The following is a 21,798-nucleotide window of genomic DNA, read 5'->3' as shown; positions in this document are numbered from 1 at the left end:
CACTGCAAGCCCAGAACAGGCTTCACATATCGCCCACCATGTCAGCAGCGACGGCGCACCACTTCAGCGAAACCTCCACCTCCTCGTCCGGCTTCGACTTCTCCAACTACTCGCGCAACACCTTCCTCTCCAACCAAGGTCTCGGTGGCTTCACCGCCACTTCCACCGGTACCACCATCGTCGGATGCATCTTCAAGGACGGTGTCGTACTTGGAGCCGACACTCGCGCGACCGAAGGTCCGATCGTAGCCGACAAGAACTGCGAAAAGATCCACTACCTCTCGGACAACATTCGGTGCTGCGGTGCAGGTACCGCTGCAGACACCGAGTTCGTCACGCAGCTCATCTCGTCCAACATGCAGTTGCACGAGCTCAACACGGGGCGTCCGCCACGCGTGGTTACGGCGATGACCATGTTGAAGCAGCGGCTGTTCCAGTACCAGGGCCACATCGGGGCTGCCCTTGTGTTGGGTGGGTACGATGCGACGGGTCCGCACCTCTTCACCGTCGCGCCGCACGGTTCGACGGATAAGCTGCCGTACGTGACCATGGGCAGTGGCTCCCTTGCTGCGATGGCAGTGTTCGAAAGCGGCTGGGTCAAGGACATGGAGAGAGCAGACGCAATCCAGCTCGTCGCAGCAGCTATCAGCAGCGGTATCTTCAACGACCTCGGAAGTGGTAGCAACGTAGACGTCTGCGTCATCGAGAAGAACAAGACAGAATACCTGAGGAACTTCGAAACACCAAACGAAAGGGTCCGCAAGGAACAGAGGTACCAGTTCCCCAGAGGTACAACCGCTTGGACAAAGGAGCAGATCTACGACATGATCAGGAAGGAGGACGTGCTCGAGATCGGAAAGAGCTCCGTCACGCCAGTCACTGCGAGCGCGGCGGGAGAGGAGACCATGGACACGTCGTAAGCTTGTGCTCTGTTGTCGGTGCAATATTACATGTCATCCCAGAGCTGGACTCGTGTGCCCAAAGTGGTCTGCGATTCTGAACTTTCACTCTTCCCGCTGAAATCACGCACTCGATACACACACACACATCATTGACGCTTTGCACGACTTCATTTTTAGGGATGTTTCGCACACCTGCTCCCTTCTAAAGATCATCAACAACCACGCTCCACTCGTGCTCCACCTTGCCCAGCTGAATATTGGTGATCCTCTCCAACATAGCCTTTGCGATGGGTCCGATGCCATCTCCCGCCGGGATGTGGATATCCTTACCCTTGTAACCCACTCTGTCCACGGGGCTGACAACGGCAGCGGTACCTGCGCCGAACATTTCGATCAGTGCGCCCGACTTCTCGGCCTCGATGACTTCGTGGATGCTGATCTCCCTCTCGTTGACCTCCAAGTCCTTGGGTAGACTGTCCAATGCGTACTTGCCGCTGACGTGATCCTTCGCAATGTGCAAGATGGAATCCCTCGTGACACCAGGTAGGATCATACCGTTGAGAGGAGGCGTGACGAGCTCGACTCCACCGTCCTTCTTCTTGAGTGCTACGAAGAGGTTCATAGTTCCCACTTCGGTCAACAGGTGTTGATCGCCGAACAACCACAGGTTTTGCTGGTATCCTCGTTCAGCCGCTTCCAACTGAGGCAGAATACCGGGAGCGTAGTTACCGCCGAGCTTGTATTGTCCTGTTCCGCCTGGCCACGCTCGGACCTTGTTGGGATCCGCTTCAAGGGCGACTGGTTTGAAACCGGTCTTGTAGTATGGTCCTACGGGCGAGCAGATGACGAACAGCAGGGCGTCTTTGGTAGGATGAACGCCCAACGCTGCTTCAGTGCCGATGAGCGCAGGTCGGATGTAGAGCGAATGACCCGGTTCGGAAGGGATCCAGCCCTTATCCATAGCAACGAGCTTCTTGATCAACGAGATGAGTTGTTCGCCTTCGAAAGTAGGCAGTGCGATACGTGCGGCCGAAGTGTTCATGCGCTTCATGTTCATATCCGGTCTGAACAGCCGCACTTTTCCATTGACATCCTTGTACGCCTTCATGCCTTCGAACAGCGAAGGAGCGTAGTGGAAGATGACGGCGCTAGGGTCGAGCTGGAGCGGAGAGTAAGGGTGAATCTTGGGAGCATCCCAACCGGTGGCGCTGTTCCAAGGAATGGACAGCATGTGATCGGAAAAGTTGGCGCCAAAGACGAGCGACTGGGAAGGTGGTGGTACACGAGGAGCGTTAGATTTGGTGACAACGACAGCGGACGAGTCGAGGTGCTTGAGACCTGTTGCCTCCCCCGTCATGGGATCGTGGGAGACGGTGGTGGACTGGAATCGGAGAGACGAGGCAGCGGCATGGCGGCGAAGCAGAGAGCTTGCTGGGGCGGATGCTGCGCGTGCGCGAAGAGCTGTTCTCGCCAGATTCAGCATTGTAACGAGCAATAGGATCGAGAGATGGTGGAGATTGGAAGGTGGAAAGGCGGACATGACACGGACCAGGAGGTCGTCGTCTCGTTCTTGCTCGCTCGCTTGCTCGCTGCGTCGCTGTGTGCTGCGCTGTGCTGCACAGTTGGCTAATTTCCAGCGCTGCAATTGTGAGAGTGTCTCATGACTCGGTTGTGCCTGTGAACGGCTATTTGTGTCTCGATTTTTCGGGTATTTGCTCGGCGCTAACAGCGAGTGACAACCCTGCCGGCCGAGTCGAAGAAACGCGTCCAAACCAAGCGCAGCAACAATCAATCATCTCGAACCACATCTCAAGCAAGTCTATCCCAGATGCCTTGCTTGCTTCCATCATCATCAACTTACACCGCTTGCTGATCCGGCTCTTGTTCATTCATAGTCGATACCTTCGCTCTTGCGCAACCTCGCTCGAAACTCCTCCGGCTGCCTCGCAAAGAATCGACGGACAACCTCGGCACTAGCCGGATCACAGCATCCCCTTCTCAGCTTGAACTCCTCCCTCACGCTCGGATCTTCCCCACGAAGACCGCAAGCTGAGAGCATTGGTCGTCATCGGTCCCTATAATCTGCACTTCTTCCTCAAGGTCGTGTCTATACCAGACAGCCAAGTAGCATCGGTGCTTTCCGCTGATCCCTCACCCGCCCTCGACCTTCCAGTACGCATCTCATCCTCCATCCGGCATCTCCATCTCCACCACTTCCAACATCCAACTTTGCACCTCTTCGCACCATGTCGTCCCTCCACTTTTGCGCAGAATGCAATAACCTCCTCTACCCCGAAGTCGATCGAACCAACCACGTCCTCCTCTACGCATGTCGCAACTGCAACTACCAGCAGGAATCACGAGAATCGCTCGTCTACCGCAACGATCTCATGTCCGTCACAAAGGAACAACCGGGTATCGTCGATAACCTCATGAAGGATCCCACACTCAGGAGAACGCACGACTTGAACTGTCCCAATTGCGGTCACGGAGAAGCGGTCCTCTTCCAGGATCAGAGCAAGAGAATCATGAACAGGATGATCTTGTTCTACGTTTGCTGCAGATGCAACCATCTTTTCAGAGATCCGACTCAACCGGCACCGAGAGAAGGTCCCGGTCAGATCTGGAATGATAGGAAGAAGAAGTAAAAAGCGGCAAGAATCTCGTCGCAAACATTCACAAATCACTCGGCCCTGTGTAAACTCACTCTTCGGCTACTCCTTTTGGAGAGCCTCTCATGTACTTGTACCAATACCAAAAACAACATCAAGCCCCCTCTCCCGTGCATCAGTACGATCATGATCTGGCATCTACTCTGTCATCATTACGCTCGTTCAGCTGCGACCCCGACTCGGACCATCACTTATACTTGTCCTTATGAATCCAGCTCAACCCAACCGTATCATACCCACCTTCCTCGGCCATCCTGTAGTACATCGCTGCCTTCTTCAGATCCTTCTTGCATCCTTTGCCCGCAGCATACAGAGCACCCGCTTCTGCCTGCGCATCCGCGTCGCCCAGCTTTGCCGCCAACTCAAAGTACTCCAGTGCCATGTGCTTGTCCATCTTGACGCCCCAGCCGTAGCAGAAGCACTTGCCGAGCTCGTACACGCTGAGTTTGAGTTCGCTCTTGATGGCCTTGAGTTCGGAGTCGGTCTTAGGTGTGCGGGTGGACATCATCTCGCCTGCGCGAGCCGCGGCACGTTGGATCCAGGTGAAACCTTTCACCGGGTCCTTTCGTGCTCCCCAACCTTCGCGGAGGGCCATACCGAACATGCACATGCCCACGACGCAGCCGCCGTCGACTTTGGCGGATCGTTCAAAGTAGAACGCGGAACGTGCGAGGTCGCCTTGTTCGTGATAGGTGATGCCTTGAGAGAGGAAGTCTTCGGCCGAGGTGGGACCGGTGCGGGTGTCGACGGCGGGTGAGGATCGTGGTTTGGCAGGAGCTGCGAGGTTGGGAGTATTCAGTCCAGCGGTGCTTAAGCTGAAAGATGGTGCTGAGGCCGTGGGTTGCATGTCGACGGATCCTGGCAGGCCGTTGGGTGGGATCGCGTTGGTCGACTTGACATTACGCAGCGCGGGTCTGGCCGTCTGACTCGCATAGTCGAACACAGAATCTTGCACGGGCTGCAACGATCGAGACAGGTCCTGCGAAACGTTGTTCTGAGCTAAAGACTTTGGCGCGTTGCTCTGCTGAAAAGCAGAAGAAGGAGCCCGCCATCCTGCAGCAGACTGGAGCATGGCAGGGTCGTGACTGACGCTGCCGATCGACATGCGCGAGGTCATGATACTCGCAATGGTGCTGCTGCTGTCACGTCGACTGCTGCCGTCGAGTCGGAGCGTCTCAACGTCGAGATCGGAAACCATACTTTCCCTGCCGTCAGCACGCGCGATGGCTTCGGCGCGCTTCCTACCCATGATTGGTCGATCGACACCCTGGAAGAACTGATTTGGGTCTGAGTATCCTTGTGGACTGCGTTGTTCGCTGCTTGATGCTGACGCTGGGGGTGGGGGAGGCGGAACTCGTCCAGCGGGATGCCCCGAAGATCGAAGCCGATGTTGTCTTTGGCTATCTGCGGAAGCGCGTCTAGGATTGGCTAAAATGCTAGATGGAGCCAGCGGAGCGCGCGGACGCTGAGGCGATGCGGCCATGGTCTCGACTTGTGCCGAAGTGGGAGAAGGCATCGAGCCGTAGCGGTACTGTGAGTGCTCTGCGGCTGCGCCGGTCGATCGCGAAGCTTCCGAGCCAGATGGACTCGGTGGGTAGACGTAGACGCGTGCAGTCGGCGGACTATCCTTGCCTGCCCGCTGGCTGTCGCCAGTGATGGTGGCGTTCGATGAGGTGGACCGATGGCCAAGGTAGCGATCTGCAGAGGCCATCGGTGTGCGGTCGTACAGCTGTGTGGGATCCGGTCGGACATCGTACTCTTGCGTCTCGATTCGTGGGACAAAGCTGTGTCGAGCATCGGCTTGCATATGCGAGAGGGAGGGCTGTTGCAGCCTCGAAGAAGCTGTAGGCGGCGGGACCGATCTGGTGAGGCTAACCACCTGTTCCTTGCTGGCAACCTGACGAATGGCGGGCATCGAGGAGCCAACGGAAGCATTGTTGCTTGAGCCTCGTGAAGTATTGTCGAACGCATGCTCGCGCTTCCACCGTTGAGCTACCGAGTCGAGCCCCCCTCCTGTCAGCAGCGGACCTTGGTTTGGATTGAGATCAATGCTGCCGTTGATAGAAGCGACATCGCGTTCGTTGTCCAAGTCAGGGTCGAGATCGTCTCCGTATGCACTCTCCTCGTAGGCGCTTTCCTCATCATCGGCTCGTGACGCCCAGGCACGGCCCCAACGGCCATCTTCGCCGAACTCTGAGCTGCGAACAGTATCTATTGATGCCCTGCGCGATAGCGACGCGTCGTCGCCCGTGATAGAATTGAAGGAAATGTCCGAACTGATCGAATTGCGGAAGGCGTCACCAAGCAGATGTGACAGATGTGAGGAGTTTCGCTGCCAAACTGTCTCTGGCTGCGTCGGTGTGTAGGAGTCGTTAGCATCATCGTAGGATGCCTTGTAGCCTCGTTGTACGGAAAAGGAAGAGCTCGGGTCGGGCGAGAATGCCGCGGATGATGAAGGAGAGGAACGGCGCTGCGTGCGGGAGAAGCTAGAATCTGGCTCGGACAATAGATTGACGCTGCGAATGCTTTGTGCGTCGTCGAAGTCGTCTGGATCGGGCGATGGCTGTATTGGGGGCTTGCGTACCGAGGTTTTTCGTGAAAGGGCGGATGCGCGCTCGAGGATGCGATTGCTGTTCGAAGTTGTTGCCGAGTGATCATCAGGTGTCAAGATCTCATGCTGCACCTGCATACCTCGCTTGACGAGAAGTTCTAGAGGGGAGAGACCCGAGGAGGGACCAGCGCTGGGGTCAGGTGAAGGAGGTGGGTGCTGTCTCGGCAGCTTGCTCCAGTCGGAAGTATCTGAACTAGAGGCGCCGCGATCGGAGAGGGATGGGCTGGTAGACGGTGTGTGCGAACCTAGATCGTGCGCCGAGACGGCCGAGGACGAAGAGCCGTTGGATGAGGCGTACGAGCCCGCCGAGAAGGAGCGCGCGGCCGAGCTGGTATGCGGAAGTGGCTGGAGACGCTGCATGTCTGAAGGAAGATGGTGGTTCAAGGTGGTGTAGGGTGGGGGATGGTTGATGTTGTGCGGCGCACAAGAGGCAATCAGGGCAGTGCTTAGCAGAAAGGCTGTTTGCGCACACTCATCGACGCCGTATGCTGGTCGGAATGCCCGTTGGGAACGTTGTGTGATGGAATGAATCTATCGCAAGGGGCCCGATCGATCGTGTCGCTGTGACGGTGGGAAGGAAGGGGCGAGCAGGGACGCCTGTCACAAGTCCATTTGGTCGAAAGCTTACAGTGTTCTCCTACGTGCGTGTCTTGGGATGTGCAAGCATCCGCCGTGGAACAGCGTAAGAACGCGCGGATCCGGTTGATGAAAGGAGGGAGGGTCGTCCAGCAACTATGGGCGTTCGTGTGGTTGTCGAAATGAAATAGGACACGCACACGATCTTGCTCCCACACACGCACTTGTCACTCGCGAGAGACACATCTTTAATTTTTAAGACCCTGGCTGCCACTTTCTCTGTTTAATGCAAGCGTCTCCGGTGCAGGCGCGCAAAGAGTGCGAGAATCCATTAGGCGCGGCGCCGTGGTTGTCGCAGTTGCGCTGTCAACTTTCTTTCCCGACTGTCGATCATGTTTTGCTACTCATCCGCCTGATACATGTGTGCGCTTTTCCGTGTTGTTTGTGCTTTGCTCGTGTCGTCTGCTTTTCTCCTCTGAACCTTATTTTTCTGTCTTCGGTTGCAAGCAATGATTTTGTTGGATGGAGAAGCGCCTCGTGTGGACCCTGCGCTTTCGCAGCCGCCGAGGCTCAAAAAGAAAGAGGCTTGCGTGGAAGCCACCATAAGAAAGAAACGGACCGCCGTCCCCACAAAGACAAGCCATGCTCAGAGAATCAGCCGCTGCAGCTACTAGAGTCGCGCTGCCTGGACAAACCAAGTCGAGTACTGAACTATTTGCAAAACGAGATGCTGTGAGCTTTTTGCTTTTGACACCTCTTGTTATTATTATAATAGGACCGTTCTGGGTACCCGTATTTCCTAGCCTGTGTAAGTTGCACGAATTGCGAGGCCGTTCGAGATCGAATACTTCCATGAGAGAAATCGTGCCTGAGCTTGAGAGTACCGGGCACTGCCTTAGACCAATTGCACAGTACAAACCAACTCCTTGGCAACTCCTTGGCGCAGGGAAAGTTGCGAAACCCGCCAGCCAAAGTCAAAAGCAAGAGCTCGACGTCAAGGGCCAAGCTAGACAACGACGGCGGCGGAATAACAAATTCGCACACTTGTTTGGACCCTGAATGATATCCGTGCAAGAATTCGAGCATGACCTAAGCGCTTCCGGACTGCTCGCCATCTCTGCTGTCGCCTCTCATCCACACGCAGCACACAATCATCATCTCTACCTAGCCCTTGACCGATGTGTCTAGAAAGACGTCTACCATGATCTCGGTCTGAGCGCTCGCAGCCCAGCCTCGCCTCGCCGCAAACATGGCCACAACCGGACAAGCATCCGGCACCCAGGAGGAGCCTCTTCGAGCTATGTCGATCGCCAGATTCATCCCCCGCTTTCCTAAGCCACTACTTGTGACCTCAAACATTCCCGTCTATCGTCACTCTTTCTCACTTCCAATCAGGCAAAGCGAAGAGCCATCCTCGTCGCCCGCCACTTCTGAAGGAGTCGCAGACTCTGACCCGCGATCTGCAGCGACGGACAGCGCCTCGTATGTCGAGTGGAGCAAGCTGCTTCCCGTACCATCCAATTTGCTCGGCTCCGTCCGAGAGCTGTTTGAGACTCGTTTGCCGAGGGATGCAGAGTCCAACGCCGCCTTCGAGGTCGAGCAAAAGGCAGACGACGAAGCTTCTCCCCCTCTATCGGCTTCTCCGCCCCCGCGGCTCGTCTTCTTCGGAGAGCAACATCATCAGCCCGAAGTGATGCGAGCGCAGTTACAGATTCTGCACGCACTTCACCAGCAATATCAGCTTGCTTCACAGCCTTTCGGCAAGCATGCGAGCGCTCCACCAATATACAAGCTTCATCTCATCCTCGAGCATTTCTCCGTGCTCGATCAGCATATGCTCAATTCTTTCTCTAACGATCGCCTTGGTCCCGACGAGCTGGCCGAAAAATACCACACGCACAGTCAAGAAGCATTCCATATTGGCCACTACATGCCGCTGCTCATGCTAGCCAAAGAACTGCGCGTCCCCATTTGGGGCGGATTCCCTCCGAGGAGCTGGGCCAGACAGGTCTTTCGTGACGGTGTCGAATCTGTCAAGACCGACGAACGACGACGAGCGGATCCCATCGAAGAAAGCCACTATGAATTGTCGACAGCTGACAACCCATCACAGCCAGCGTCGGAGTTGCAGCCGTCGAGCTCTTCTCCGTCTGCAGTACCGAGATCACCTTTGTTCACATCGTGGGGTGCCGTGACCAAGATCGGCGCAGCTCACCGCAGCTACCTCTCCGCCCTTATGCGGCCCGACATGCCGCCTCGCTTCCCCAAGCTACCGACTGCCGCTTCATCGGGGGACGAAGTGCAAGGCGTGCAAAACGAAGAAGCGTCTACGACTGACGCATCGATATACCCAACTTGGCTCCTGAAGCCACACAACATCGAAACCAAAGGCTTTGGTCCGGCTCAGGCGCTCAAAGACTCTTATTTGGCCCACGTCACCTCTTGGATCTTGCGAGGAGCACACACGGATGATCCGATCCCAGCACATTCGACGAAGCAGTCTACACGTACGCAGCCTGCGATGACCAGATCTCTCTCAGCAGACCCAGCAGCAGATGCTGACGACTCTGGCAGACCGATTATCAACGTCGCCCTAGTCGTGTGTGGTCTTGGCCACTGCGAATATGGTTTCGGCGCACCGGAACGAGTCGTGGAGCTTCTATCTGGGCACAGCGAAGGATCATCACATGGTGATCTCTCCTCATTGCTTCCATACATCATAGCAAGCAAGCCTCTAGACTCCGGCATCTGGCTTGGCTCCGAGCACCCTTCACAACCTTCCGCTGACAACGACAATGTCAACGCGAAAGATGAATCGCCCGCTGCAGTCCAGAGATGGCTCGACGATCCGTGGGGGCGCAAGTTGGCCGACGCCATTGTATTGTACGAGTGGATCGACAATGAGCCTGCCGAAGAGAGCGATGGTAATGCGGATGGAGGAGACCACCCGACGTCAGGCTAGCGATTTTCTCAGAAGGGTCATACGACAGCCTCGAATCGACACTGTTCAGTACCAAGCCTCGCAAACACATGGCTCATCTTTGTGGCCACATTCGCGCGCAGTTCCAACTGGCTGGCTTGAACGCAAAGCAAGGGGAAGGGAGACGGCTTACGGATTGACTCTGATCCACGGGTATATGGCACATCTATATCTAAGAAAGCAGGGGACCAGTTGCGAGCGACAATGCGATCACGGTGATTAGCACGGAAAGGAGCAACACCGCGATGTCTGCAGCGGCATCTCGTCGAAGCGACAAGGTGGCAGCAGCAGCGTTAGACGAGCGTAAGCCCTTGGACAGGACGTTGCTCGTGTTTGGAGGTACAGCGCCATTGGCACCCAAGGTATCGTAGTATGCCGGACAGCTTGCATCTGCACCGCTGGGTGGAGGATTGTTCGGACAGCAAGCCGATGACTCTTGAGCCCAATCCGATCCCAGAGCGGCTCTGTCGTTCCACCCGGCCCATTTCTGACACGAGACAGCAGCATAGCTGACGTTCCAGACGCCGTAATCGTGATCGCCCGGGAAGAAGTTTTTGGATATGCCCTTCGATGGCCAAGCGAGATCAAAGTGAACGTCGAAACCGAGTCTGTTGCCTGCCACTGTTCCGTTGTCCAAGCGCGTGGAGTTGCACCAAGGACCACCTGCACCGGGGCATAGATCGATGACCTTGACCACCAAACTAGGTGTTGAGCCGGAGCTGACCTGCGAGGCGTTGAAGTAAATGCCGTCGCCGTACGGGCCGTTCGAGTCTGGTGGAGGTGGAGGGGCAGCCAGCGGCGTTGAAACGAGTCGCACCTCAAAGCATGTTCCACAGGCAGGGCCGAACGAGGTGTTGGAGCCGTAAGCATAGCGATTGAGAGCAGCTGTGGGATAGAAGGTGGAGCGTCCAACGCAGCCGCAGGAAGCTACGTAGTCGAGCGGCAAATCGTAGTGCGTCAAGGAGGCATAGCCTGAGGCGGTAAAGTCGACCGCAGCGAGAGCCGCCCGGGTCCAGACGAGGAGGAGGAGCGAGAATAGCGCCCACATCGGTGTGGGAGTCTATGGCGATTGAAGCGTCGTCTATGGAGAAGCGTTCATCGTGTCATGGTGAGAGTGATGGCCACCACAGTTCAGGGGTTGCGATCGTGACTGGAGGAGCGTCAGGAGGGACGTGGGATTGAAGAAGCAGAGTAACACATGTTGATCAACCGAAGAACCCTCGGCTTGCTCGAGACCCTCCCATTCCGCAGACTTGGACAAGCATCAGCCGAAAGCTTTGTGTGGCATGTCGGCTGTGCCTGCGCGAGAGCGAGCTTATCCGACTTGAGCCTTCGCGGAGAACCGACACCGATTTTGCTGAATCTGTGCAGATCTCGTGAATGTAACACTGAGAAGCCCCGATCACCAATTCAAAAGACCCACAGCTTGCTCTTGCTTCGCAAGATTTTTGTATTGATTTCGACTTTGCCTTTGGAAAGAATGATTTCACTTTTTCGACCAAAAGTGAAGCTGTACCGTGTGTGTGTGCCTTTTCCGCAAGGCATTCCTTTCAGCCAATTGCGGCGCCTGCTGAGCAGGATACTTCGGTTCCACACCGAAGAATCTGTCACCCACTCAGCCTTGACTGGGCCGCAATTCTGAGCCGGCTCGAGTGGAAGCGTCAATCCAATCCAATCGTGACATCGACCAACAGCTAGCTGCTCCCAGAGCTTTGTCCGCCTTCATCGCCAACCAACACTTTCTCCGACCTTCACCTCATCCAATCCCTTCGCCGCCTGCCTTCCCCTCTGCGATCCTGCTATCGTGGCCGACCATACCGCTCGCTGCACAGACACGGCGCTTGGCTGCTTTCGACTTGGATCTCCAGCAGGAATACTTTCTCAGGCTGAAATAGTGATCGAACCCCCACGGAAGCTCTGCACGCCCATCTTGGCAACACATCTTCAGCGCAACGCCTGTCACAGCTACTTCACGTCGACGTTACGCCTCTCATACGATCCGGCTCCATTTTTGCGTCTTGCTCAGCACGTTCGCTCGCACTCATCGGTCCGTCTCGCTTACCCGTGCACTGACTGCACTCGCAGACAAGTCTCAGCAGATCTGTACTGGCAAACACCATCGCGCCTACGCCAAGAGCCTAGACCGTTATTTCGTCGACGTCAACGGTCCGACGCAACCACTAAACCTGCAGGATCGTGCTTCCTTTGATCGTCCACCGACTCAGCGACTGCCGCCTCATCGCATCTTGGCTCTGCCACTTGAAATCATCATTTGCGCTGCTCTCTCATCGCCAGCTCATCCATCTCCTTCCATTCTTGATCCTCGCTCGCCTTCACCGCTTCTGGTAGCGCTGAGCAGAAAGGGCCGTGGGACGACACGGCCAACATGTTTAATGGCTCCGCTCCTCCCAACGGAGGAGGCGCCGACGCCAATGGTCTAGCCGCCAGTCAAGGCATCGTCAAATCCGTCTTGGATGCGCTCCAACGCGACGGTCCACAGCCCGTCGTCAGCCTCGATCAGCATGCGCTCCTCCTCGAGACGCTCCTCTCCGACGCATTGCCCAGCACTCCAGTCCTCCATCCCGCTCAGCGTCAGAAGCTCTTCAACGCCATTGCAGACAAAGTGGGTCCCGAAGCAACCGCAGACGCAGTTCGTCATGCGCTTCCCAAACTCAAGATCAAGCCCGAAAAGAATGTCGCCGACCTTCTCATTGAGCTCGGGGTTCGCAGCCTCCCCACCGTCGATGCAGCTCGTGCCGTCCTCCAGCGCTTCGGCTTGACCGAGGCAAATCCACCCGACGAGCGCATGCTTTCCGAGATCCTCGCCATCCTGCTCTCCGTCGACCCCGCCATCTTCGAGAGCGATCGCGTCACCAATTTTGCCAACCTCGCCCGTGCTTTCGCAGCCATCAAGCAGCAACTCTCTTGGCCTCGCGTCATCCGTGGTCTCGATGAGCTCGATGGCTTCAACCCTTCCTTCCACGGTCACATGGCCGGCATGGCCGACTTGCTTCTTCACGCTCCTGTCCAGGGTCAGACCTCGGCCGTCTCCGGCTTGTGGGGCCCATGGCACCATCGTCTGCGACAGCTCCAGATCTTCCACGGTCTTCTCGCTCTCGGCTCGGACGCCTTCAGCTTTGCTAACCTACCCGGTCGACGCGTCCTGACGGCAGAGCAGCTCGAAAACGCACCCAACAGCGGTATCGTCGCCGCCGCCCAACCTCTCTTCAGCAGCGCCTACAATTCGCTCGACCTCGTCGAGACGCTCATCGAGATCTCCGCCTCGGATGATCAGAACGTCAGGTCCGCCGTTCAGGAAGTGCTCGAGCAGGCCATCAAGGCTTGTCCCGAGCTCATCTTGCTCGGACTCGTCCAAATCCCCCAACCTTGGAACGCCATCCACGCAGAGCTCGCTTCTCAGCTGCTTACCATGTTCATGACCCCGCACAACAGCAGCCTCCTCGTCTTTTACTGCATCTTGGACACGCAGCGCGACTATCTGCTCAACGCCTTCCGCAACTTTTACCTCGAAAATCAGCTCAACCTCAACCGCATCGTCGACATTGCTCAGAGTCTCGGCATCGTTGACGATCTCGTCGATGCTCGTCCATTTGCATTTGCCCTTGACGTCGCAGCGCTGGCTTCCCGTCGCGAAGCTATCGACCTCGACGCTTGGCTTCAGGACAACATTAGCCGTCATTCCAGCGACTTCATTCGCGCCGTTCTCGAGTTCCTCGACGTCAAGGCCAAGGACGACCTCGCCAAGCCCGATCCGCAGGCTGAGCAGAGCTTCGTCCCGCTCACCGTTCAGAACGTCGCCAGCTTCCTCAAGGCGTTGCGCTCCAATGGCGAGAGCATGAGCGCCGAAGAAATCGACTTCTTCAAAGGCGTTCGCAATGTCTGCCTTCAGCTTCACCCGCGTCTCATGAACCTGGCTCCCGGTGCTGAAGGCCAAGAGCCCGGCTTGCAGGTCGTCACCTTCTCCCAAGACATTCACGAGGAGGCCGATTCGTGGTATCGTCAGATGTACGAAGGCAAGATCAGCATCGAGGACATTGTGCTCTTGCTCCAGCGCACCCGTGCTTCGGACAACCCTCGCGACCATCAGATCTTTGCGTGCATGGTGCACACCCTCTTCGACGAGTACCGCTGGTTCGAGATGTACTATCCCGCCGCCGAGCTCGAGATGACCGCTGTTGTGTTTGGCTCCCTCATCCAGTACCAACTCATCGACTACATCCCGCTCGGCATCGCGATCCGCTACGTCCTGGACGCCCTTCGCAACCCACCAGACTCGAGCATGTTCAAGTTCGGTCTTCAAGCCCTCTTGCGCTTCCAGAATCGTCTGCCCGAGTGGCCACAGCTCTGCCAGGCGCTTCTGTCCATGCCGCATCTCCAGCAATCCTACCCCAACATCATCCGCCTCGTCAAGATGGCTCTCGCCGGTCAGCTGCCTGGCGCCGACGTTGGCATGCCCGGAGGCCAGCCGCTCGAGGATAAGAAGGCGCCCTTCCCTGCCATCAGGGCCGACCCCTTGCCTCAGGATGGAGAGCAGCGCGATCCCAGCGAGGAGATCACTGATAAGGTGCTCTTCCTCGTCAACAACCTCTCGCCCACCAATCTCGAGTCCAAGCTGGGCGATGCCAAGCGACTGATCACCGCCGACACCTATCGGTGGTTCTCCAACTACCTCGTCCTGCAGCGAATTAGCATCGAGCCCAACAACCACGGTCTATATGCTCAGTTCCTCGACGGCTTGGATGCCAAGGGTCTGACAGCCTACATCCTGCACGAGACGCTCTCCAAGTGTCAGATGCTGCTCAACAGCGACAAAACGCTCCAGTCGACGCAGGAGCGCAACCTGCTCAAGAACTTGGGCTCTTGGCTTGGAAGCCTCACCTTGGCCCGCGACAAGCCAATTCGTCACCGCAACATCGCCTTCAAAGAGCTTCTCATCCAAGGCTACGACAGCAACCGACTCATTGTGGCCATTCCCTTTGTCTGCAAGATTATGGAGCAATGCGCCAAGTCGAACGTGTTCAAACCTCCCAACCCTTGGCTCATGGCGGTCCTACGCCTCATGGTGGAGCTCTACCAGTTTGCAGAGCTCAAGCTGAATCTCAAATTCGAGATCGAGGTCCTTTTCAAGGGGCTCAACGTCGAACTGAAAGACGTGCCGCCCACGACGATCCTCCGCAACCGACCCTCCGCCGAGCTGCTGCAACAGCAACAACAGCAGCAACAACAACAGCAGCAGCAACAGCAGCAGCTGTCTGCGGGTCAGTTCCAGCATCTCAGCCAACAACAGCAGCAACAGGCCGCTGCACAGATGCAAATCCAACAGCAGCGCCAGCATCAGCAGCAGCTCTCTCAGCAGCCAGCTACCGGCATCGCCCAGGACCTCGAGCGGCTTTCGATTGCTGGCGGATACAGTGCAGCTGCCGCTGGCCGCATGGGTCCGCAGTCGCAAAAGGCCAGCGCTGCCGCTGCAGCTGTCGCTGCAGCAGGCTCGGGCGCTCAGCCTGGTCAGTCGGCTGCTGCCGCCGCGGCGTACACCGAAGCACTCGTGTCGATGCTCCAGAGCCTGCCGCAATACGTCGTGATCAACCCCCAGCTCACCATGTTCAGCAGCAATGCAGCGCTCAAGCGACTCATCTACGTCGCCATCGACCGTGCCATCCGCGAGATCATCGCACCGGTCGTCGAACGATCCGTAACGATCGCGTCCATCTCGACGCGCGAGCTCGTGACCAAGGACTTCGCTATGGAGGGAGACGAGGAGAAGATGCGCATTTCGGCGCACCAGATGGCGCAGAACCTCGCCGGCAGTCTCGCCCTCGTAACTTGCAAGGAGCCGCTACGCATCAGCATGATCGCCAACGCCCGTACCCTACTCCTTTCCAACGGCTTCACCGAGCAGAACGTGCCCGAACAGGCCTTGATGGTCATCATGCAGGAGAATCTCGACCTCGCCTGCTCTGTCATCGAGAAGGCAGCTATGGATAAGGCGGTTCCCGAAGTCGACGAGGGCCTCACCAACGCCTATTCGAGCCGTCGCGAGCATCGTACGCGAGGGCGTGGCTACTACTGGGACAGCGCTGCATTGGCCGCTTCGCAGTACGCCGCCACGTTACCCGACATGCTGCGATTGCGGCCCGACGGTCTCGTTCCAGCCCAGTTGCGCGTCTACGACGGCTTCAGCCGCCGCATGTCGCCCGACGTCGACGGTGACCGTGGCACACCGACCTCGGTGCACGCCTCGTCCGTCTCCGGACCCTCTGAAGCTGGCTATCCCGACAGCGCCACGGCCGGTGCTGGTACTGTGAGCGCTGCCGCGCTCCAGGAGGCAGGTGCCCGCGCCAGTGTTCCCGCTGGCGTGTTCCCCAACGCTGCTGGTGGCACGATGAGCGCCCAGCAGTCGCTCGAAAAGTTCTCTCAGGGCTTGGCCGAGTTGGAACGATGGCTCGAAGCAGCTGATCAGGATGCAGGTCTCAGCGAGCTGCCGCAGGATCACGAAATTCGGCATGCACTCCGCCTCATCCCGATGATCGCTGCCCAGTCCGCAAGCCGTGACGAGACTGCCCTCGCCTTCTCGCAGAAAATCGTGCAGCTGTTGTTCAAGATCGAGTCCAAGCTTGGTCGAGAGGTCTACGTTGTGCTCCTCGACCGACTGTGCGAAATTTCGCTCAAAGCGGCCCGCGAGGTGACGGCTTGGCTCATCTACGCCGAAGACGAGCGCAAATTCAACGTTCCCGTCACCGTGTCGCTCTTGCGGGCGGGGCTGGTCAATGTGGCCGAACTCGACGTCCAGCTCGCCAAGCTCATCATCCGCGACCTGCGACCCAGCGTCATCGAGTTTTCGGCGCAGCTTGCGCTCGAGTGCCTTCAGGAGCCCGCCTGCGCCACTCGTCAGCAACTCACCAACACGATCGAGGCGATGCAGCGAGCTGAGCAGCAGGGTAAGGCCACGGATGCTTCCAAGCGCTTCCTGAACGATCTCGAGAGCGGCCTACTCAAGAGCAAGGTGGATGTCGGCAACACAGCGCTGCGCGAGCAGCTCGCCTACTGCTTTGCTGAATGGGCACGTCTTTTCCAGCACTCGCCGAACCCGGAAAAGTCGTTCATCGACTACGTCACACAGCTTCAAACGCAAGGCATCCTCAAGGGCGAGGACATCTCGTCCATGTTCTTCCGCGTCTGCACCGAGGTCAGCGTAGATAGCTACATCAAGCAGAAGGCGGCGGGCGGCTCTGCTGCCACGGGCATCTTCTCGCCCATTGACGCCTTTTCGCGTCTGATCGTCCTCATGATCAAGTACCACGCCGATCCCACGGGCGCCAACAACGAGCAAGCCAAGGTACACTACCTGACCAAGATCTTGTCGATCGTCGTGCTGGTTCTCGCCCAGTCGCACGAAGAGCTCGGAGTTCACTTCCAGCAGAAGCCCTTCTTCCGACTGTTCTCGAGCCTGCTCCACGACCTGCATGCGACCGAATCGAGCCTGGGCGCTGCCTACACGCAGACGCTGCTGGCCATCAGCAACACGCTCAACACGCTGCAGCCTTCGTTCTTCCCTGGTTTCACCTTCTCGTGGATGTCGTTGGTGTCGCACCGCCTATTTATGCCCAAGCTTCTCGAGGCCAACCAGCGTGAAGGCTGGGGTGCGTTCCACCGGCTGTTTGCGTCGCTGCTGCGCTTCATGTCGCCATTGCTGCGCAACGCCGAGCTACAGGACACTTCGCGCCAGCTTTACCGCGGAACGCTGCGTATCCTGCTGATCCTGCTGCACGACTTCCCCGAGTTCCTGTGCGACTATCACCAGAGCTTGTGCGACCTGGTGCCTGCTTCGTGCATCCAGCTCCGCAACTTGATCCTCAGTGCCTTCCCGCGCAGCATTCGCTTGCCGGATCCTTTCAGCTCAAGCTTGCAGATCAGCATGCTGCCCGAGATGAGCCAGGCACCGCACATTGCGTCGGACTACGCCGCGGCTCTCAACCAGATCGAAGGACTGCGTGCGGCCATCGATTCTCACTTCGAGGAAGCCAGAGGAGGCGATTTGTCCGAACAGCTTGTAACTCTGCTTCAGCAGGCGACGCGCGCAACGTTGTCCATCAACCACAGCTCAAGCAAGGACGATTCGACGAGCGTCGCTTCGATCGCTCTGCTGTCGCCAGGCGGCATCAACGTCGGCATCATCAATTCGATCGTGCTGTACGTCGGTGTACGATCCATCGAGGCGGGCTGCAACAACGGTGGTGACCAGAGCGGCGCTGCCATCCTTCGATGGCTCGTGGTCGAATCGGCACCCGAAGCACGCTTCGTGATCCTCACTGCGGCGGCCAACCAGCTGCGATTCCCGTCGAGCCACACGGCTTACTTCTCGGCTGCGCTGACGCAGCTGTTCGCCGAGAGCGAGGACGATCTGGTGCGCGAGCAGATCGTGCGCGTGCTGCTCGAACGCCTTGTCATCCATCGACCTCACCCTTGGGGACTGGTCGCGACGTTCATCGAGCTGATGAAGACGCAACGTCATCGCATGCCGCGGGCACCGGCCGAGATTCAGGCGTTGCTGGACCACATTGCAGCCACGCTCGCAGCACCCGTCAACGACGACGGTCACGCTCACTCGCAGCAGCACCAGCATGCGCACCTCAACGGCCACTCTGCGTTCTTGCCGCAGCAGATGATGCAGCAGCAACAGCATCAGCAGGCTTGATGTCGATCACGACCGCTCGTTCTCCCTCCACATTACGCATTAAAAGTGTTTCACCGGATCCTACCGAATCAATCGCTCGTTATCAACCATGTACCACTATCATCATCGTTTCGTTCTCGTCTAACAATGTTTTATTTGACTTCTGATCCTTTCTTGACGGTGCTAAGCGTTCTCATAGTGATGAGGAGGTGTTGCTTGTGCGTGTGGTTTATTATGAGTTGTCTAGCCGTGGGTCGAAGGCGGGTATTCACAAGACTGATGAAAGTGTGCAGGTGCAGAAGATTGTGATATGCAGATTTAGGAGTAAGCCCGTCGCCGGTGGCGTGACGCATGGTGAAAGGTGTAGGGAGCCCCTTTCTTCTCCATTAGCGGCTGTGGTTGATGCCTTTGTACATGCACCAGAAAAGGAAGATGCAGCTCGGCACGTCACATGTTGCATGTTGCAGCTACGCCCACCCTTTCTTTTGCGCCCTGACCGCGACCGCTCTTCGTGTTGCCTCGAAACGTATCGAGCTATTGTCTTGCCTCTGTCCCACAATGCTTTTGGTTAGCATTGGCTCAACTTGCAGTAGTCTCACGGCTTCCGGCAAAACACAAAGAGAGGGCGGAAGCAAATTCATACATTTGGTTGATTGTCTTCTTGAAGTCGGCGGACAATTTGTATCGATGTCTTGTGATTCGAGGCGTGCGAACAATAGCCGCCATGGAGGTAGGGCTGCATGATTGCTCGACGCAATGGCTATTCCGCGGAGGATGGCGCTCCTGCTCAAGAAGACGTACGTATCACGGACTTTCGTTAGGCCAATCCCTGGAGAAGGGGAGCTTCCTTTCGCTAGCAGAAGTGCCGATCTGTGACAACGTGGTCAAGCTCCGGCAGTCATCGTCCGTGACAACAAGATTGCCTTTGTTGCTCTTCGCAACCCCACCTCCTTTAGACAGCGACCCCGATCCCCTCGAAAGTCTCAAAGAAAGAGGACTTTTCACGAATCGTCCAGCACCAACCCTTCCGAGGCGAGCCCCTCGGTGTCGCTTTCTTCCTTCTCTCCCACCTATCTTGCCATCCTTCGTCCATGTTCCCCCACACCTTGTATCTCCACTCTGGCAAAGCAATCGTTAGGAGCTGTCTGTCTCGAGCAGAGATGCAATCCTCATGGCGTTCCTTTGAGCTTCAGAAACGCTTCACAGCCGCACAGCACCCTTCCAGCCGACATGATCGCCGATACTGAATCTTCAGTTCAAACCCATGGTCAAGATTACAGAACGCACGAGTCAAAGTCATCGTTCGGATCGAGTGTCAGCTTCCACACCGTCTTCTCTTCCATATCTGAAAGCTCGTTCGGATCGTCTCCAACAACAACACGGCAGCGAAGCGGGTGCGCGTTGAGCTCGGACCTTGACACGCCAACAGTGGACACTCGAGTACCCAAGCGGGAACGCTGCATTGCAACCACGCACGGCCGCCCGACGCTCACTCGCCACACCACCGCTGATACGTTTGGTAAAAATGCCGAACCTTCCTCAAGATCTGAGACTGACACTCTAGAGAGATCAGACTTGCTGCAACAGCGACAAGGTAGTCGAGAGACCGATCCTGAACACCTCCATGGCCATCCTGTAGAACTCGTTCCGAAACGTACGATGTCAAGCTCCTCTCATGGCATCTCCTCTCGAGGTATCGATACACACGAGCCTCCTTTCGAACAACCTCCCACAAGAGCTTCGACCGCTGACCTCAACCATGAACGCCAATGCGCAGCCATGCCGAAGCAAGGGTCGGGCCAAGCAACCGAGGACGAGGACACATTCACATCTGGAAGCAGCGCCGTCCCAACATCCCCTGCCTACGTGGATCCCAGCGCCAACAGCTGCGTCGCCCACCTTCCTTGTCGCAAATCCACGTCAGCCTCAACCCTCCAGAGTACGAAACGCAACTCGCAGTCCACCATCTGGTCCGACAAGGAACCACACAAGTCAGCCGACCACTCCACCTTGACAGGATCGATCGACTGGGGCGCCAATTTCTGGTGTGTCGTCAGAGACCCCTTTCTGCCCGACAACACCTTCTTCGCTAATCCGCAGACGGGCGAGTGTCGATGGACCTTGCCCGCAGGAACCATGGTGCTACCGCCGAATGACGCTGGCGAGTGGTGGCAGCTGCTGGACGAGCAAACCGAGCAAGAGTATTACTACCACACGCGCACACAAGAGTCTCGGTGGACGAGGCCGGATAGTCGACAAGGGATCGTGATCCCTATGCTGGCCATTCAGAACTCGACTCATGTCACACGTGCAACGAAGAAAGCGAGTTGCTGGGACAAGACCCGCGTCGAGCAGGATGCATCGAGTGCGGATAAGGTCGAGGCTATTGATTCATACGAAATAGAGCAAGGTGTCGTCACGACACCCCTTCGACCACGAACAAAGTCTCTCCCCCTTTCTATGCACCGACTCGGATATCAAGACGCGGGTCTGATGCGTAACACACGCAGTAACATTGACCGCCACCTTCCGAACCAGAACCACAAAAGCAAGTTCACGAGCAAAGACAACAAGAAAGAAGAGAACATGTCCTTGGAAGAATCGAAAGAGGATCTCGCCAAACGAGCCAGACGCAGCATTCTGATTCGCGATCAGAAGATTTTGGAGCATGCACGGCAGACATCCGGTCCACCCTTCCGACCCGATCCGACGCTCATGAGACGTCCAACCGCGGCGCGGCACCCTCGACCGTCCACGACCGGTGCCATCGCAATGGAGCAGCAACTGACCCGTGCTCAGTTCCCCTCAACCAGCGACGCTCGCAATCCGCTCCACTCCGAGTTCAGATCGGGACCCAAGTCACGTTCAAACAAACGCTCCAATGCATCATCAAGCATCGTCATCCAAAAGATCGGCAAAGGTCTCGCCTTCAACGCTACCTCCTTCACACCTTCCATCTCCTCTTCCTCTGCGCTACACCATCAACGCTCCCTTCCCTTCCTGCATCTCAAACGACAACGCTCAACCATGCTCGTCGATTCGAAGAGCGCTGTTCAACCCAACCGCCCAGTGCAGCCCGATCGGACGCTGCAGTGGGGATCAACTCGACCGACGTCGCAGAACGGCGTTGCCATCGCATTGAACGACGAGAGTGGATGGTACGATGACGAAAGCACCAAGAAAAGGACAAGAGCGAAAATGAGGATGATCGACTTTTTCGCTTGCTTCACGCCGAGGCAACGGTGACCCGCGCGACGGGTAGGGACTCTGACTCCTTCTGTACTGTTTGCGGCCTGCGAAGCTGTTGTGATACTTCTCTCTTGCACTTTTTCGTGACGAAATCTGACGCAGACCTGACTTCG

The 21,798-nt window shown here is 57.1% G+C and overlaps 6 protein-coding genes across 6 annotated transcripts; 4 read left to right on the top strand and 2 right to left on the bottom strand.

Annotated features, from left to right (window-relative positions):
- Nucleotides 1–38: 38 nt before the first annotated feature.
- PHSY_002976 (20S proteasome subunit) lies at nucleotides 39–920 on the top strand (the record flags this gene model as incomplete). Its single annotated transcript, XM_012333598.1, has 1 exon — nucleotides 39–920. The coding sequence occupies one exon, from the start codon at nucleotides 39–41 to the stop codon at nucleotides 918–920; it is 882 nt and encodes a 293-aa protein (XP_012188988.1).
- A 184-nt stretch (nucleotides 921–1,104) lies between these two features.
- PHSY_002975 (hypothetical protein) lies at nucleotides 1,105–6,545 on the bottom strand (the record flags this gene model as incomplete). The annotated part of the gene is made up of 3 exons (XM_012333597.1): nucleotides 1,105–2,643; nucleotides 3,332–3,525; nucleotides 3,815–6,545. The coding sequence occupies 3 exons, from the start codon at nucleotides 6,543–6,545 to the stop codon at nucleotides 1,105–1,107; spliced, it is 4,464 nt and encodes a 1,487-aa protein (XP_012188987.1).
- A 1,465-nt stretch (nucleotides 6,546–8,010) lies between these two features.
- Nucleotides 8,011–9,723, top strand: PHSY_002974 (hypothetical protein; the record flags this gene model as incomplete). The annotated part of the gene is made up of 1 exon (XM_012333596.1): nucleotides 8,011–9,723. The coding sequence occupies one exon, from the start codon at nucleotides 8,011–8,013 to the stop codon at nucleotides 9,721–9,723; it is 1,713 nt and encodes a 570-aa protein (XP_012188986.1).
- A 190-nt stretch (nucleotides 9,724–9,913) lies between these two features.
- PHSY_002973 (hypothetical protein) lies at nucleotides 9,914–10,789 on the bottom strand (the record flags this gene model as incomplete). The annotated part of the gene is made up of 1 exon (XM_012333595.1): nucleotides 9,914–10,789. One exon carries the CDS (start codon nucleotides 10,787–10,789, stop codon nucleotides 9,914–9,916), a length of 876 nt encoding a protein of 291 aa, XP_012188985.1.
- A 1,338-nt stretch (nucleotides 10,790–12,127) lies between these two features.
- Nucleotides 12,128–18,457, top strand: PHSY_002972 (potential mRNA deadenylase and CCR4-NOT complex subunit Cdc39p; the record flags this gene model as incomplete). Its single annotated transcript, XM_012333594.1, has 1 exon — nucleotides 12,128–18,457. One exon carries the CDS (start codon nucleotides 12,128–12,130, stop codon nucleotides 18,455–18,457), a length of 6,330 nt encoding a protein of 2,109 aa, XP_012188984.1.
- Nucleotides 18,458–19,666: 1,209 nt separating this feature from the next.
- PHSY_002971 (U1 snRNP protein involved in splicing) lies at nucleotides 19,667–21,682 on the top strand (the record flags this gene model as incomplete). Its single annotated transcript, XM_012333593.1, has 1 exon — nucleotides 19,667–21,682. The coding sequence occupies one exon, from the start codon at nucleotides 19,667–19,669 to the stop codon at nucleotides 21,680–21,682; it is 2,016 nt and encodes a 671-aa protein (XP_012188983.1).
- Nucleotides 21,683–21,798: the final 116 nt, after the last annotated feature.

This window comes from Pseudozyma hubeiensis (genome assembly GCF_000403515.1).
Source record: "Pseudozyma hubeiensis SY62 DNA, scaffold: PHS30, whole genome shotgun sequence".
Classification (NCBI taxonomy): domain Eukaryota; kingdom Fungi; phylum Basidiomycota; class Ustilaginomycetes; order Ustilaginales; family Ustilaginaceae; genus Pseudozyma; species Pseudozyma hubeiensis.
This window is presented reverse-complemented; position numbering and strand designations above follow the sequence as displayed.